This window comes from Phyllopteryx taeniolatus, chromosome 7 (assembly GCF_024500385.1).
Source record: "Phyllopteryx taeniolatus isolate TA_2022b chromosome 7, UOR_Ptae_1.2, whole genome shotgun sequence".
Classification (NCBI taxonomy): domain Eukaryota; kingdom Metazoa; phylum Chordata; class Actinopteri; order Syngnathiformes; family Syngnathidae; genus Phyllopteryx; species Phyllopteryx taeniolatus.
The window spans coordinates 28419733-28437253 of NC_084508.1; the positions used below are offsets into that span (position 1 = coordinate 28419733).

General features: G+C 39.5%; 3 protein-coding genes across 12 annotated transcripts in view; 1 reads left to right on the plus strand and 2 right to left on the minus strand.

Annotated features, from left to right (window-relative positions):
- The window catches only part of LOC133480919 (mucin-2-like), a 36779-nt gene extending 33442 nt beyond the window's left edge, over positions 1-3337 (plus strand). Inside the window, exon 5 of the mRNA XM_061779641.1 lies at positions 3185-3337. Coding sequence (XP_061635625.1) covers positions 3185-3337 — 153 coding nt within the window. The remainder of the gene's footprint in view (positions 1-3184) is intronic.
- LOC133481016 (uncharacterized) lies at positions 2292-9802 on the minus strand. Of its 6 annotated transcripts, XM_061779865.1 has the most exons (10): positions 9389-9802; positions 9264-9293; positions 7489-7668; positions 6130-6183; positions 5168-5298; positions 4645-4819; positions 4385-4410; positions 4151-4270; positions 3841-3869; positions 2292-3754 (listed from the first exon to the last, which is right to left on the minus strand). In XM_061779865.1, the coding sequence occupies exons 1-10, from the start codon at positions 9518-9520 to the stop codon at positions 3660-3662; spliced, it is 972 nt and encodes a 323-aa protein (XP_061635849.1). In that variant the 5' UTR covers positions 9521-9802; the 3' UTR covers positions 2292-3659. The 6 variants fall into 6 exon arrangements, with proteins under 6 accessions (XP_061635849.1, XP_061635850.1, XP_061635847.1 ...); XM_061779866.1 differs by lacking the exon at positions 4385-4410; XM_061779863.1 differs by lacking the exon at positions 4385-4410 and having other exon boundaries at positions 4151-4282.
- Positions 9803-12338: 2536 nt separating this feature from the next.
- The window catches only part of hps3 (HPS3 biogenesis of lysosomal organelles complex 2 subunit 1), a 29652-nt gene continuing 24469 nt past the window's right edge, over positions 12339-17521 (minus strand). For all 5 annotated transcript variants that reach the window (XM_061779554.1, XM_061779557.1, XM_061779556.1 and 2 more), the window contains 7 exons: positions 17233-17466; positions 16097-16294; positions 14617-14811; positions 14248-14352; positions 13962-14168; positions 13186-13273; positions 12339-13005 (listed from right to left, as the gene is read on the minus strand). In XM_061779554.1, coding sequence (XP_061635538.1) covers positions 12878-13005; positions 13186-13273; positions 13962-14168; positions 14248-14352; positions 14617-14811; positions 16097-16294; positions 17233-17466 — 1155 coding nt within the window. In that variant the 3' untranslated portion in view covers positions 12339-12877. The remainder of the gene's footprint in view (positions 13006-13185; positions 13274-13961; positions 14169-14247; positions 14353-14616; positions 14812-16096; positions 16295-17232; positions 17467-17521) is intronic.

Sequence of the window (17521 nt, forward strand, 5' to 3'; positions counted from 1 at the left end):
TGTTTCTGGTCCACCCGACAGTAGATGCTACTGGTGGGAATCCTAAAGGCTATTAGCCCAGCAAATAAGCTAGTTCAAAGCGTTAGGATTCCAGCGAACCACAGGGAGAGGCACTATCCTCAAACGGAAAAAACATGGAACAGTGATGAACCTTGCCAGGGGTGGCCGGCCGACAAAGATTACCCCAAGAGAACAGCAATGACTCATCCAGGAGAAAAGGAAGAAGTCAGGACAACCTCTAAAGAACTGCAGGCCTCCCTTGCCTCAGTTAAGGTCAGTGTTCTTGACACAACAATAAGGAAGAGACTGGCCAGAAAAAGGCATTCATGGCAGAGTTCCAAGGTGAAAGCCAATTCTGACCAAAAACATCATTAAGGCTTGTCTTTCTTTTGCAAAAAAAAAAAAAGACTTATTCCCACGATTTTTGGGAGATTATTATATGGATTGACGAGATGAAAGTTGAGTTTTTTGGAAGGTGTGTGTCGAGTTACTTCTGGCGTAAATGTAGCATAGCAGTTCAGAAAAAGAACATCATAGCAACAGTCAAACAGCCTCTTAAGTTCACTTGGGTTATGTTTGTTTGATATTTACACATCTTTGATGATCTTGAAACATTAAAATGGGGAAACTATGCAAAAATATAACAATTTGAGAATGGGACCAACACTTTTTCACGGCACTGTAAATAGCACTGCCTGTTTTCAATGCATCATGTAAATAAAGCCTACAGATTCAACTTTGACAGAGACAGACCATCAATCATGATGGTAATGGAGCTTTTACTGAAAGCAGCACAAATAAAAAAAAAATAAAAAAAATTAAAATTGTTTACAATAGCGCTTGTCTTCATTCAGGTTGCAGATGAGCTGCAGCCTAATCCAGCTCACTTTGGGCGAGAGTGCTTGGCAGTAGTGTTGTTACGTTCGCAAGAACGAATCTTTTTAGTGAACAAACTGAACCAAATCGGTTTATGAAATTATTCGTTCTTTTAGCTTGGCCGCCGTGAGACAAGAGTCGGCTGGGAGCGGAAGTGGAACTGTTGAAGCGTTCGGTCACTCACTTCTGAATCTTCAGCGAATGACCAATGAGCAGCCAGCGTGCAGTCGGGGGCGGGACTTCATTAAACGTACTGCCATATGATTTGCGATTCCCTAGCAGTGTCACTCACTTCGGCGAATGACTAATGAGCAGCCAGCGTCAGGCAGTGCTGTACAGGTGGGGGAGGGACTTAAGTGAACTCAGTGATAAATTCAGTGAATTGAGGAACTGAAGAACTGAAGAGTGATTACTACTACATCACTACTTTCCAGGCAATCACAGGGCACATATAGACAAACAAATCATTCCCACTCACAATTGTACCAATGGGAAATTTTGAAATTTCAGTTAATGTAAAAATGCATCTCATTGGAAGGAAGCCCGCGTAACCATATATATATATATTATATATATATATATAGCAGCCATTTGCTAAAATCATATATAAAAAAAAAAAGTGAAAAATTTAAGGGGGTCTGAATACTTCCCGTACCCACTGTACACGCATATCGCGCCCATATCGAATTTTAAATAAAATTCCATACAATAGACTTCTCATGTTCATTTCTTGTCAGAATTATAGTTAAGAAATTGAAAGAAGGGAGTTACTTTTCAATCGCTGTGTACTCTGTATTTGGCAGCCTGTGCGCGCGAGGTGCGTTCAGGGACATTGCATAAATGGGAGCGAATATGTTCTTTGGTTGTCTTGTAATGTAGTTTGTCATTGTAAAAATTGATTACTAGGAACATTTGTATCAGAATGCTTTAGTTAAAACACTGTGTAGTCACACGGTCATAATATGGAATTGATTATTTTGCAATATAAGAGTAGCCAGTGCTGCAACAATGCAAATTTAATGTCCTTTCACCATCGCTCGTGTCATACTGTGGTGTGTGTTTTTGTTAGCACATTAAGGATAAAAGTCTCGTTTCAATTCATAAAAAAAAAAAAAGCTAAAAGTTTTTTCTTATCTCTTTGAAATGGTAGGTACGTAGTGTTAACTGAATGGGTGGCAACAATGAGGAAATTAAATGCCATTATTTTGAGGGGACCAGCCTGTTGGCAACATGTTGGGGTGAACTGAGGTAGTTCACTTTTGGAACGGTGAACTTATTTCAAAGTTTTGAATAATGAAATTTGAACTGAATTAGTTCATTCTTGGATCCCAGATCCCCAACCCTCAACCCACCAACTCCTCTAACCATCAATAAAATGGGTTATTGCACAAATTAACAATCATAGACTTTACTGGTCAACTCAAAAGTTTAATTTTACACTTCTCTCAGAATGGATAAGAACAATTAAAAACACTTCAATGATACTTAAAATCCAAACATTGGTTCGTCACACTACAACTAAAAATTCCAGTAAAAATCCCCCCATACACAATTTCTCTGATTGTAATAAATCAGCCTGATCTACGCTTGTCGACAAACATATTTCAGTTTCCATATATGTGGGTAAGGTAGGCATCATTACATGGAAATCGATGCAAAAGTTGTTTTTTCTGTCAGCAGTATTGAATGAGCTAGTATTTCGCGACACTGACAAAAGGCACCATAAGTACTCACTGCGTAAATAGCAGAGACTAGACAGCATCCATTCATATAAATTACATTTCAAATACAGAAAACACAAACAATCAGAGAGCTTCATCATGCCTCATAATGACATGACAAACCCTTGAGGACATGATTATTTCTTCAAGAATAGGTGAACAATAATTGCTCCACGAATTATGATGATGCAGGTCCATAAGTAATATCCATGAATCCAGAAGCAGGAGCCTATAAGTAACGTGTATTTATTCAAATATGGTCCAACTACAATTTAGAATACATTTTCAATCAGAGTAGATGCATTTTATGAGTGAATATGTTTTAGAATGTTTTTCTGTAGCTGCTAATGTTGCTTTTCTGAATATTCAGGATATTTCAGTGAGAGTGACGCTCTACAAAATCCTCAATGTCAAGTTTTGAATTTTTGAGAGGGTGGGTACACATTGCACCAGTTTTAAGATCACTGCATTGGCTCCCTGTGTCTTTTAGGATTGATTCCATGATTATTTTACTAGTTTTTAAAGGTTTTAACAATCTTGGGCCATCATATTTATCTGATATGCTTTTGTCATATCAACCCTCGCAGGTCCTGAGGTCCTCTGGCACTGGCCTTGTAATTAAAACTGCTGCATTCAGCCTCTATGCCACTGCACCTTTGGAAGAGCTGAGGGTATCACGACTGCCTGTGGGGATGTCATCCTGCAGTTTCCCCGGGCTCGGGGGACTCTGGGCAAAGTGAGGAGTCCATCCCAGTCTACCCGGGTCATGATGGTCTCTATAGTGGCATCCTGCGGCTGTGACACCTCTCTGTGTGAATGGCTCCCACAGGTTGTCTTTCCTCACCGGGGTTCTCAGTGCCTTGTCATGTTTCTACACTATTAAATCAATATGTGCAGTGTGCGTTATTACTTTGGGCTGTGCACATGTTTTGCGTTTATATGTGAGGATGGGAGCGGTGGGTTCTTGTCTATTTCGTTACTTTCGCTGTAAAGCACTTTGTGTTGCACTTTAAATGTATGAAAAGTGCTCTATAAATATGTTTTAAATAAAACTCGCGCCGTCTATGCTCTCCTGAGTGTGTGGCTGGCTCCATCTTTTCTGCAGATTATCTCCATCTGGGCAGCTCTCTCCAACTTCCTCCAGACATAATTGTCTCCTGAAAGAAGTCGAGAAGAATACCTAAGCACAAACTAATTTAGCTGTATGATCTGTTTATTTTGTTTTTCCCTGTTCTAATCTTACCCGTCAACCACAACTGTATCACTTGATGCCTGGTAAGAGAGCATTGATACAGTAGCCGATTTAATTTTGTGTTAAACATTTTAAACAAGAATTGAGTAGCCTATTACATATGATAAAACTGAGCACATGAACACAAGTCACTTGAAATGCAATTCATTGTTGGGGGTAATACTCTACTCACTGGAAGTAAAAAATAATGATACATGGCTTTACACAAAAATAAATGACAATAAAATAAAATTACAAATAAAAAAAATTCAAATGATAAAAAAAAATAGTGTGGACAGGATATTGAGGAGTTGCGGTTCACCTGCAGGTTGTCATGATGGCTGACAATATACAGAGCTCCTTGCCCTGTGATTTTGAGGACCTGTGCTCCGGTCCAGCCTTCTGAAGGGGTGACTGGGACAAACGGAACCCCCTGTATGCACTGCAAAACATGCTCAGCCACAGAAACAAACACATTATTGCTACTGTATATCAATTCAAGAAGCGATGTACTTTATGTAAATAAAATATTTCACGTATGAGAAAAATTTCAAACCTGTACATCAAACTACAGCACAGTATCTGGAGGAGAACAATTATTTTATGATGGGATTTTATCTCCTTTTTAACTTCACACATGATCAAATTACTGCAAAGGTAAGACTACATATTTATAAACCTTACATTTTAAATGAACTAAGACCTTACAAAAAGTCTCATTTTATTTTTGTCCAATGTATTAGTCATAATAATAAAGTATTAAAAATGAAGAAGAAACAAATCCCCACACTGGAAGATAACCAGTACAAGACACACCTGTAAATATGTAAAAGAAAATCTTTGTCCAGCCTGTATTGCAACTCGCCCTCGGAAAAGCACCACCAACCGACTCTCCATCTGTTTGGCTGACCATTCACGGTCAATGGTGATCCTGGCAGTCATTCCCATGGCTGAAATTGCTGCTTGCTCTTTGCCTTGTGGTGCAGTGTTTCTGTGGAGACAGGAAGTAATACTGACCTATACATCCATCCATCCATCCATTCACTATACGGTTGTCGTTATTATGGCCGCAGGTGAGTTGGAGCCTATCACAGTGGACTTTGGGTGAGAGGTGGGGTTCACACTGGAAAGGTTGCGAGTCATTCCCAGGGCACATACAGACAAATAACAACTCACACCCATTGGCAATTAATCCAACATGCTTTTGAATGTGGGACAAACTCCGAGGACTGGAACTCCCAGAGTTGAACCTCTCAACTGTGAGACATGGCTAACCACTGTGCGTCCCTAATATTGATTAGATTGATGAACAGAAACACCAACTCTTTCATCTTCCCACCTCATGATTTCTTCACTGTAGTGGCCTCTCCGTAAACAGATCACATCTTTGACCACCAACCCAGTCTGCTCTGGAGTCAGTCTCTTCCATTTCATTCGGCTTGCTTTGTTTAAAGAGGCTGTGTGAAATGTCTGCAAGAGGGAGTTAACGTTGGTTTGATCATTTCTCACCATGGCAAGAGACATTTTGAAGCTGGTGTCAACCTTCCAAGAAAATTTGAATAGGGTTGTTATAGGAAAATTATAATACTTTTATCATCACCAATAGTTTCTGTAAATATTCAATATGCCTAAAAATGATCTAAATATTTTCCTTTAAGGTAAGGTATGGCAGAATCCCCCAATTCGTTACTTTAATCTCATCTCATTTACTTTATATAGGACACTCGGTAGTCGTTAAAATATTTAACAATACAAATTTTAAATACTGCTTTGTTTGAGCATTATACTGTTTTTAATCCCAGCTAAAATAATGAAAATCTCTAATCAAACATTTATAGTCTTGATATACCAGTGTTATGCATTTCTTCATTTCATCCTTTTGTCAATATTATCATTACCCTTTCTCCCTGACTGGCTGAAGGAACTCACCTTATAATGAGGCCTTGGATGGCTATTAAATATTTTACTTACAGAATTCTTTGCCCTATAAAAGGGCAATACTAAATCCAGTTTGAATATCTAAATAAAATCGCATATTAGTTTCACAATGCAATTGAAATCAATTGAATTTATGCTTGAAATAAAAATCTCCAAATTAATTTTGAGTTTCACTTCTGAGCCAAATCGTGTTGTGAAAGAGACAAGAGTGAAAAACAATTTGCATTGATTAAATCACATGTGCTCCGTTGTGTTTATCTTATCGAGAGGAGGCAAGCATGTTCAGTGGACAGCATGTGTAGTTCTTTAATCCTGTTCAAACATCAATAATGTTAAAAAAAAAAAAAAAGTAAGGAGTGTTACCGTGGTCACGACCTCCACAAGCTTAGCCTCAGACTTTCTGGGGGGAGGAATCACCTTAGACAGGAAAGGAACATAGACAGCCAGCATAAAATGGTTTACTATCCTATGTAATATACACGCGTAAACCGACCAGCCGCAACAATATGACCACCGGCATAATCTAATGATATATCAAATACAAGAAGAGTTGTATGACTAATGCCTTTCAAAAAGACATGGAAATTTTAAATTTTTGATTGAACAAGTCAGAGAAGTATTAATTTGATACATGTATTTTTATGGTTGCAGTTTACAGTGGTATAGAATTGCACCGGATCATACTGAGAAGGGTTTTCTAATATTTTGAATCGTGTAGTTAAAAAAATATAACACCTCTCTCAATATTATGCAGTACAGTTCAACACATGCCAACTACATCAGTGGTGAGTAGTACAAACACTTAACCACTGTACTTTTAAAAAACAAAAAACAAAACAAAAAAAAAGTATTTTTGAGGCATCTGTATTTTAATTGAGTATTTATTTTTCTGCTGACTTTTTACTGTTGCTCCATACATTTGAACACAGACACCTGCATGTCCCACTTTTTACTCTTTTTACTCCAAAATAGACTTGTTACGTTTTTCAACCTCTGCGGATTATAACAAAAAGAAAAAAGTCAGCCTACTGATTGAAATTGTATGAAGCAGAAAAAAAAAAACAGCAGCAATATGGAAGAACGTGAACTGTGGAGACAATGGCAATAGATTTGGAGAAGCAAGATATTTCTCATCCATGGCCTTATGTAAGATAATTCTTTGATATCTGTTACAAGAACAATTGGGGATGAATCAGAATCATCTTTTATGTCCAAGTATATTACAACACACAAGGAATTTGTCTCCGGTAGCTTGAGCCACTGTAGTATGACATCAGACAGTCACGATGACATTTAGGACATAAAAACAGAGAGTCATTGAGTACTGAAAGGGTCCATGTAATGTGGTAATGCTGATACAATGACAATTGTGCTAATAACGCAGCGTCATTAAGCAATTTAAAGTGATAATTGTGATGCAATGACAATTGTGGGGTATTTGTTTTATAGTTTAAACATCTCATTCCTAGACAGTTCTTATTTAAAATAAGATTCTTAAAAACCTGTTTTCATGATTAACTTCACTTGTTTCAGGCAGGTTTTTACTTATATATTTTTTTGCTTGTAACAAAAAAAAAATAAAACTTGCGCCACAGTTTCTTGGCAAGATTTAGTTTTTGCAATGAATGCATGCAGAATAGACCTTAAGGCCGAATTTTTCATACAGCTCTTATGTCACATCCAATTACATTGTGCAGGTGGTGATCCTTGATAGAACCCTACCTCCATTTCTATCTCTATGTCATCCATGAACACAGGGGGAGGGGGACGGCGTTCAATGCTTTTATTTTCCTGAGCAGGAGTCACCGTGCTGGGTTTGGGGTTCTGCAGTCCATCTTGCTGAGCATGGCCCTCTGGTGTCAGCTCTTCCTCCCAAATAGAGACCAAAGGATGCTCCAGGTTCTCAGACATCAAAAAGGAAAAATATCAAGATCATTATGAGTTGAAACTGTAAAAGCAGTTGTGTTGGGAGGGAAGTTTATAGCACATTTCATACACAATGTGGTTTACATGATTAGAAGTATTTAAGACAGTTGGATGCAATTTGGGTACTATATCAATCAGGGGTGGTCAAAGTGTGGCCTGCTGGCCACATATAGCCCACCTTGTTCTTTATTCTGGCCCACCGAGCATTCAGCTTGGAGTGCTGCAATATGTGTCTCTTAATGTTCGCAGTTACCCGCTAGACTAGGTTAGTTAAGATGAAACTATTCAATGTATACTATATATTTTACAAATGCAAGCGTTTGTCACGTCGTCACCAAATGGTCACGTTGTGTCTCGGTTAGCAGAAAGCATATGGGATTCAATAGGCGGCCACGAGTTATCACACTATCCATCCATCCATTTTCTGAGCCGCTTCTCCTCACTAGGGTCGCGGGCGTGCTGGAGCCTATCCCAGCTGTCATCGGGCAGGAGGCGGGGTACACCCTGAACTGGTTGCCAGCCAATCGCAGGGCACATAGGAACAAACAACCATTCGCACTCACAGTCATGCCTACGGGGAATTTAGAGTCTCCAATTCATGCATGTTTTTGGGATGTGGGAGGAAACCGGAGTACCCGGAGAAAACCCACGCAGGCACGGGGAGAACATGCAAACTCCACACAGGCGGGGCCGGGGATTGAACCCGGGTCCTCAGAACTGTGAGGCTGACGCTCTAACCAGTCGGCCACCGTGCCGCCCAGTTATCACACTAATTTCCGTTAATTAATAAATGGTAGCGTCGTCATAAAGATTGTCAACGAAGGATTTTTAGAGATTTTACGGCATCCCAAAGACGCATAACACTTAATGAAAGCTGACGTGCAACCACATTACGTGACAAGTGGAACCATACTGTTACGATATTAGATATAAAATTTTTCATATTTAATGATATTTGGGACAAAGCTAGGCAATGACAAAAGACAAATCCCATGTTAGATAACTTGCACCCCACTCTTAAATACTTGAGATGCCTGCGTTACTTTTGGTGATACGTTACCTTTTATAGTAGGCCTACTATCGCCTACAAATTACCAATGGATAGGAGTCTTATAATATGCAAATACGCGACACGTTTCGCCGTCTGAACATTTTCCAATCAACAACTGAATGATTAACACGTCTATGCGTCAAGAGACTTTCAATCTTTTGTGTAGGCCGAAATTAAAAGTTGCCGATCAAATATACCACCGCTATTACATGGAAGTGAATAGAACTTGTGCCACTCAATGCAATGCGCATGCGCAATAATTGCGCACGATGACGTTACGCGAACGCGCCCTTACATTTAATTATATCACTTCAAATTAATTACACACTACAGCATTAAACAATGAACATTAATTATGTTATTCAAATATTATATACACATTTAAACCCGCTTCAAATTAATCTACAAATTACCTGGCACTTCTCTACGTTTTGTGGACCTTTGGCAGAAAAGTTTGCCCACCCCACGAACAAATGTCAGGCAGTTAGCTTCTCCAATGATAAAAGTTATGCTAGCTCACCAGTTTGCTCCGGTGATGAATGGTTATCCGCTGTACTTCAAACACAGTAGAAACGATTTAAAACCTGACTGTTTGGAGTATTCCAGCTAAATTTCTTGTTGAAGGCAGTAAATGTGAGCGCATACCTGGTAAAAGCAATTCTCTTCATCCAGCTCTTGTGTTGAGAGCACCTCAGAGGACTCTTCCGAAGAGAACAAGTCCATCTCAATGTTTTCCTTGATGGCTAACAAAGCCTCCTTCCTCTCATTCGGCTTCATCCTATTTGAAACGACTGTAACTGATTTGCCTGAGAAGCGCTTAGGTTTGCTCTTTTACTCGTTGGGACAATGTCTGTGTTGTTTTAAGCTTTCCGTTGATTCCTACACTGATCGTAATGTGTTCTTGATTCTCACCTATTTATTTTTATTTTATTTATTTTTTTTACTCCTTACTTCGGATAGTTTCTGTAATGCATTAGGTTTCGCTGTACGTTGTCATCATGTTAAACATACGTTTATATGTCCAAACTACGCCCAGCTCATGACCCCACCTGAGCGCTGATTGTCTCCAGCCCTGATTGGTTCAGATTTGTACTCATGGACTGTGACCGATTGGCTAAGAAAATGTTGTATTCAATGTAGGGGAGGTTCATTGAAAATCTGATAGGACAATGTGGTCATCACGTAGTATTGAATAATAACATCTATGACTGATACAGTGCTTTTATAAGGTTGATCATTCAGACCCTTGTCACTCATCTTTTTTGCCAATCAATTGATTTAAAGTATCATGACCTTATCAATGTACCACACACTAAATAGTGACTGCATGTTTGCATGATATACTGTAGATGTTAAACACAAGAGTCACGTAAAAAGAAAGACAAGAAAACATTTCGTCATTGTTGATGAACGACTGAAAAGTAATCAGGAACCAAGATAACAGATACTACGTAAGATTAAGTGATGACATTTCTTTTTCATGACTACTATGGGGATGGGCAAAGTAAAAAAAGTGTTAATCTAAAACTAGTTCTCATTCCATCAACTTTAATGACACAACCATATAAGTAATTAATAACAACACTGCTACATAGAGTTTACAATAAATTTTCACAGGATAAAGTATTATCTACGTATTATCTAATATTTTGAATATTTAATACAGTACTTGGTTAGTGTACTTGACGCAAACCAATTTTCTTGTTAGTTCCAGTGCTATAATTCTTGTGATGAAGCAAAACACCACAATTCAAAGATTTAAAATACAATAATAATAATAACATATACTATTGGGCAATAGGGGTTTAACCAATTAGTTTACTTCTCATCTCTAATCATGTTTTTTTGCATCAAGTCTTTCAATCAGCCAATTAACAAAGGACTTTCGACTCACACGTCTGCTGCTGTCAACAAGCTATATTGCTCTGTGGAGCAGAACAAATGTTTGGCCAACAAGGCGACAGTCTTTATAGATCTGCGTGGGTCTGAGAGTATCAGAAAAAGCTGGATGTGGACAAAAATAGCAGTTAGCCTCCCTAGCTTTGCCCATTCTGATTGTAGCTCATCTTAAAATTCAGAAAAATAATTTTTTGCGGGTGGTACGTTCCAGAAAAAACCTGCAATATGTGACATCTGTGATGTAGCGTTCAATTTTTTCATTATTGTATACATTTTTGTTTCATATATGCAATCCAGTGCCAATATGGGATACTTTATTGAGGTGCAGGTATTTTCTTTTTCCACTTGAGGTCACCACCCACACACTCTACAAAGGCCAACTGTATGCCTTCGTGCTCTGCTTCAGCAAAGTGAACAGCAGCCCATGTGGCTGTGGTGGGAACAGGCGATGTCATGCCTTATGCAGTGGCAACGTTTCTCACTGTGACGGTTCTGGCAATGTAGTTAGCAAAAAACATTATGGGAACGTAGAATTCACTGCGGTGATGTTTTTACGTGTGCATTAGCTATTTATCGGTTTAAGATTGGTTTTATAAAACTTGGACTGTGGCTTGTGTCACTGTCTAAAACAAATAAATGGATGAACCAAAATTTCCTTCAATGAAACCGAGGTAATTGTTTTTGGCAGTTAAGAAGGCTGCTGTTAGGAAATACCTCTCTTTAAAAACCCCAGACCAAGTGCAAAACCTTGGTGTGCTGATAGATTCCAATCTGACTTTCAGCAGTCATATCAAATCCATCAGTAAAACAGCATTCTACCAGCTGAAGAACATATCTAGTGAAGGCTTGCATGTTCCAAGTAGACCAGGAGAAGCTCATCCATGCTTTTATCTCAAGTCGACTTGACTATTGTAATGGTTTTTTGACTGAACTCCCCGAAAAGAGCATTAAACAGCTGCAGCTCGGGTTCTGACCAGAACTATGAGATCAGAACACACTGCTCCAGTTCTAAAGTCTCTACATTGGCTCCCAGTCAGCTATAGAATTGACTTCAAAGTTCTGGTACTGGTCTAGAAATGAGTAAATAGTTTAGGTCTTCAAAACATGAAAGAAATGCTTATGGATTGTAAAACCAATAGGGCTCTAAGATCTACAGACTCAGGTCAGATAGTGGAGCACAGAGTCCAAAGCAAAATAAGTGTTGCAGCATTTCGCTGTTATGCTGCACACAAATGGAATAAGCTGCCAAGAGAAGTGAAGTCAACCCCCTGTGTCAAGATTTTTAAGTTCAGGCTAAAAACTATTATTTTTTTCTCATGCTTATGATTGGGCATTTTAGAGTATTTCCATTTCTTAAATGATTTCTCTTGCCCTGTACGACATTTTTTTTCAAGAGGTCTTTTAATTTTTTTCTACTTTGTTTTCAAATGTTTTTAATCATGTAAAGCACGTTGACTTACCTTGTACACGAAATGCACGATATAAATAAATTTGCCTTGCCATGTGTTTTAAACAGTGACTTTTTCCAGCCATGTTCTTTGTATCCTCAAGCAGTTTGGTGAATTACCAAATGTATGAGTTGATATTACTCAGTGAGATGTCTTTTTCCGTTAAGAAAAGGCCCAATTGACGTTATGTGAGTCATTGCTGCCACATTAAAATCATATAGCCAATAAGGATAGCGGTATCAGAGATGTGCAGGTGAGTAGATGCACTACAGTGACCTTTTAAAATAACTAAATAAAAATAAATACAAATTTGTGATGCACTGAACCAGGATACAGCAAGGGATTACTGTATTCATACCATCGGGACCAAAGGAATGGCGGCAACAAACAAAAGGCAGCGGTGCAAAGTGACGCTCCATCTTCGATAATGTCCAATCATCTGTGGACAACAACTGTGTCAGTGGGTAAACTTACAAAATCAGTGAGGGATCAAATAATTATTTCCTTCATTGTATATTTAGCGTAATGGTGATTTGTATTTTTAATCATTTGTTGTTTCTGAGCCGAAATATGTCTTTACATGAAATCAGTCGTGGTGCAAAAAAGGTTGGGGAAGGCCTTACTGTGCTAAAAATATATCATTGACGTCATCTATTAACCAATTTCAACATGACTTTCATCACATTATAGTCTCTTACAGAAAATATTTAGTCATTCAACCCCTAATAAGCAATAGCTTTTCCTGTATATTACCCTGTTTATTGTATATCATTGTAACGTGTGTGTGTTAGGCCAATAAGTGTCTCTGGCTGCAGGTCAACAAGTGAGGTAAGAAGTACGAAGCTGTGCCGTCATCAGGTATCAGCTCCAGGAACTGTGTAGGACTTGTCTCCATGGCAACCACAACCAGCGTCTCTGTTGATACGGCAGTATAAATTAATCTCAAACATTTCACAATTTTTCATTTGCATATTCTGTATTAACTGCACTTTTCTTTTGCACAGAAGCAGCCTGTAACATGCATTGCATCTAATAAACAGAATGAAGTGGAGGTTACTTTGTCTTTACTGAATGAATTTGAAGTTAAGCTTCTACCTTTGAGAGCAGCCAACAGAATGCTGTTGTCTGTTGCAATTCTTGTCCGATTGCAGAGTTCTGGGAGCAGGTTCTGCCACCATAAATCCTACCAAGTTTAGACAAGAAGAAGGTGAAATTAATGAACTAGCTGGACACATAACACATAGCTCTAAAAATCCATCCATCCATTTTCTGAGCCGCTTCTCCTCACTAGGGTCGCGGGCGTGCTGGAGCCTATCCCAGCTGTCATCGGGCAGGAGGAGAGGTACACCCTGAACTGGTTGCCAGCCAATCGCAGGGCACATAGGAACAAACAACCATTCGCACTCACAGTCCCGCCTACGGGCAATTTAGAGTCTCCAATTCATGCATGTTTTTGGGATGTGGGAGGAAACCGGAGTGCCCGGAGAAAACCCACGCAGGCACGGGGAGAACATGCAAACTCCACACAGGCGGGGCCGGGGATTGAACCCGGGTCCTCAGAACTGTGAGGCTGACGCTCTAACCAGTCGCCCACCGTGCCACCGCTCTAAAAATCCATTTACAGAAAAAATATCACATGAACCACACTAAAGCCGAGTACACATGGAATGGGGCTCAAAATCAGACCGATTATCAGTATGTAGCTTTCCGGCTTTAGAGAGTGAGCTGCTGTGCGCATTCAGTGCATTTGAAAATAGAAATAATGCGATCTTTAGATAACATCCAAACCAATATACATGACCACCTACACAATTTCATGATTGGTAAAACTAAAGCAGCTGAGAAAAAAACATTTTCACACATGTACAAACCATGTATTGATCTTGCAAGTGGTGATTGGCGTAGGCTATAATTGCTTGGGGGCATCGGTCCAGAAGCTCTTCAATGCCGCAGTCATATTGCCCTCTTCTGGTGGCACAGAGAAGGTGCAAGCTGAAGCCCCATAATGGTTTGTCTGACAAACTTTCGAACAACGGCGTCACTGCGCCCACAGACAAGGATGGTCCACATAGGAGCGACTGCAGAGAATACACATGGTCAGCACCATAAGTAGAAAAAATTACAGGATGCAATACTGTATGTAGGTCTATTTCTTACCTGCATCTTGTGCAACGCCTCCTGGTGTTGGAAGCTGGTACTGTGAGGTGGACTAAGAACAGTCAGCCATGGATACAAAGGCCCATAATGGGAGCAGGAATTGATCTGAAACATACCCATGAGGCTGAGGTTTTAGTAAATGAGACATCAACTTCTCATCAGGCTAGTTACATGCAAAATAATGTATTCCTGTAGCTTAAATGTGGCGGTCAGATATTATTGTATTACTTTGACCAGTGGGGGCATGGGAAAATAATAAGGAACAACAATTTAAAAAAAATAAAATAAAAAAAAATAAAAATAAATTTATTTCTTCCATTTGTAAAATTTGTAAGGGGGAAAAAAACCACTCCATTTCAGCTACCTTACCAGATCATCGGCACTCTTTAGTGACCTGTGTGCTGGAGGTTCGTGCAGACGTTTGTCTGTGCTTGTGTGTATAAGTCGGTTGATGTAGACAGAAGACAATCTGAACAGAAGCTCTTGAATGACAGCTTCGTGTGATGAGGCCATAAGCATGGCCTCCCAGAAATCCACCTGTAAGCTGTATTCACAGCCCAGCACCTAGATACACATACACATATGAACGTCAATAATTAGAATGAAGACTACAAATAGTGTACATGTTCATAGATTATCACAATGCATCTGTATGGGACGACATCTGAATTTTCTCATGTATTCCACTTTTTTAAATGTGAATGTATCTGTATGGCATATTGAAAACAAGGGCCTTTCATACACATGGACTCTATTGACTTGGTCAAAAATGAAGACAAACGTGACCAAAGATGAACTCCTCCCTTCGTTTGCATGTACCTGCATACAGTTTAGTGTATTGAGGGTATACATCAGTTTTCTATACCCCTTATCCTCATTAGGGTCACAGGAGAATATTCCAGCTGACATTGGGGCAAGAGGTGGAGCACACACAGGACTGGTTGGCAATCAGTTGCAGCGCACATATAGACAAACAAGCATGCACATTCACACTTATGGGCAATTTTGAGTCTTTGAACAACCTAAAGTTTTTGGAATGTACGATGAAGTAAATGGACTACCTGTAAAACAAACAAACAAACAAAAAAAACACGTAAGATGTAGTCAACATGTAAACTTGTAACTAAGTTCATTACTCAATTTACACATTTATATCAAATGAATTTTATCATTGATTAATTAATTAAAATGCCATTAATCCATTCCAGCCCTAGAAAAAACTAACATTTTTGTTACGTTACGTAAAAATATCACTGGATTATCATAATATAAAAACATAATAAAAGAGAATGCAAAGAAATCCATTGGTTATATTAAGCGTAATTAAGACAAGTCACAAACGCGTATTAGTGCGCGCGCACACACACACACGCGCGCACACACACACACACCACACACACACTGTGTGTGATTGTAAAGAAGAAATAAACTGGTTTTATGAAATGGATTTAAACCAAAAGTCACACAACAGCAGTGCAGTTGTGTATTCATGTGGGACGTACAGTATGCCTTCTAGGGGTGTGGCCTCATGAAGGATGTCAGGAGCTCTTACTACAGCTTCTGTTGATATGACCACATTACTTCAGTATTAGAGTCTGCACCATGCTCTTTGCACCTGCTTTCTTTTTGCATTTGTGTGTTTGGCTGTTGTCCGGTTCAATAAACCATTGGTGAATGTGGCTCTCCTTTTCTTGCTTGTAAGTCAAATTTCGGCTCACAACACAAAGCAAAGAAACACAAAAAACAAAGTTATAGGTCAGAAATGGAAAAACTCGTAAGCTGGGCCCTCCTAAGTAAAGATACCACTCTTTATCGCAAAGAACAATGAACTTTACAATGGAAAACATACCTGAAACATATGTTCCACTTGTTCAAGATGAACTTTGTTGTTCTCATGCAGAGCCACCATGGCAGCCACCAGCAAGCCAGGCTGGGACTTTGTCATCTGTTGGGTTAACGCTGTGGGACAGGTGTTTATGTGCTGGCCTCCACCTCCTCCATGCAGCAACAGCCTTGGCTCCTCAATGAAGCCGTACACCAACAGCATCTAAAAACACAAAGGGAGCAGCTGATTTGATCCAGTAAATATAGAGTAGAACTGAATTTTTATTGACGGATAACTCATCTTAATTATGAAAAGAATATACAACAGGTGCATGCATTTATTTTAGTTGTTCGATTAAAAACGTGAAACTCATTATATACAGTACATTCACGACACAAACTGAAATATTTCAAGACTCAAAAATGTTTGATAATATTTTTGATAAAAATCGTCGACTTGAAAAAGTATATTGTTCATATGCAGTCAACACTTGTCTGGAACTCCTTTTGCATGATGCATGTGTGACAACTTGTAGAGAATGAGTTTCACTTTTTGAACTCATTCAGTCATTCATTTTCCGTACCGCTCATCCTCACACGGGTCGCGGGTGTGCTGGAGCCTATCCCAGCTGTGTTTGGACGAGAGGCGGGGTACACCCTGAACTGGTCACTCGGCAATCGCAGCGCACTTATAAACAACCATTCGCACTCACATTCACACCTACGGACAATTTAGAGTCTTCAATCAACCTACCACGCATGTTTTTGGGATGTGGGAGGAAACCGGTGTACCCAGAGAAAACCCACGCAGGCACGGCCGTGGAGAACATGCAAACACCACACAGGCGAGGCCGGATTTGAACCCTTGTCCTCAGAAATGTGAGGCAGATGTGCTAACCAGTCGGCCAACGTGCCACCCTTTTTGAGCTGTACTAAGGAAATAAAAAAAAGTTTCCACATAATGTATTTTAGAATAGAAATACTGTACGGTTCGACACAACAGTATCTATTAAGCCATTGTATTAAACCCTTACTGCATTTACTTAAAGTGCATACATCTTAAGCTGTGAGTGTTAGCCACTGTACCGCTGTCGCCTTCTAGCTTAATATGTGTACAAACTCGACAAGTTAAAACTTTCCACAAACTCCCTGCCTTCTAACCTCGGCATGTCTCTCCATTAGCTGTGAGTACTGTGGCAGATCGTCCAAGCGCAGCAGCATGGTTGCCATGGTGATTGTCAGCGCAACAGACACGCCCGCGCTGTCCTCTAGATTTTGCAAGATTCGAAGTGTCCGTGCAGGGTTGACGTTTGTCATGGTGGGGCTGGCGCACACACTGATGAGCTGGGAGGGTTCTGATTGGCTAAAAATGTCCATCACCTCATCCGCTGCTTCCTGGGGGGAGAAAAGTGTTATTACTGATGAAGTTTTACTAACTGATCTAGCTTGT

Coding starts and splice junctions, on each gene's coding strand:
- LOC133481016 (XM_061779863.1), bottom strand. CDS start 9,520: ATGAAGCCGAATGAGAGGAAGGAGGCTTTGTTAGCCATCAAGGAAAAC. Junction 7,669..9,263: donor TTCATCACCGGAGCAAACTG/GTGAGCTAGCAT, acceptor TTGATGTCTGAG/AACCTGGAGCATCCTTTGGT. Junction 4,820..5,167: donor TACAGTGAAGAAATCATGAG/GTGGGAAGATGA, acceptor CTGTCTCCACAG/AAACACTGCACCACAAGGCA.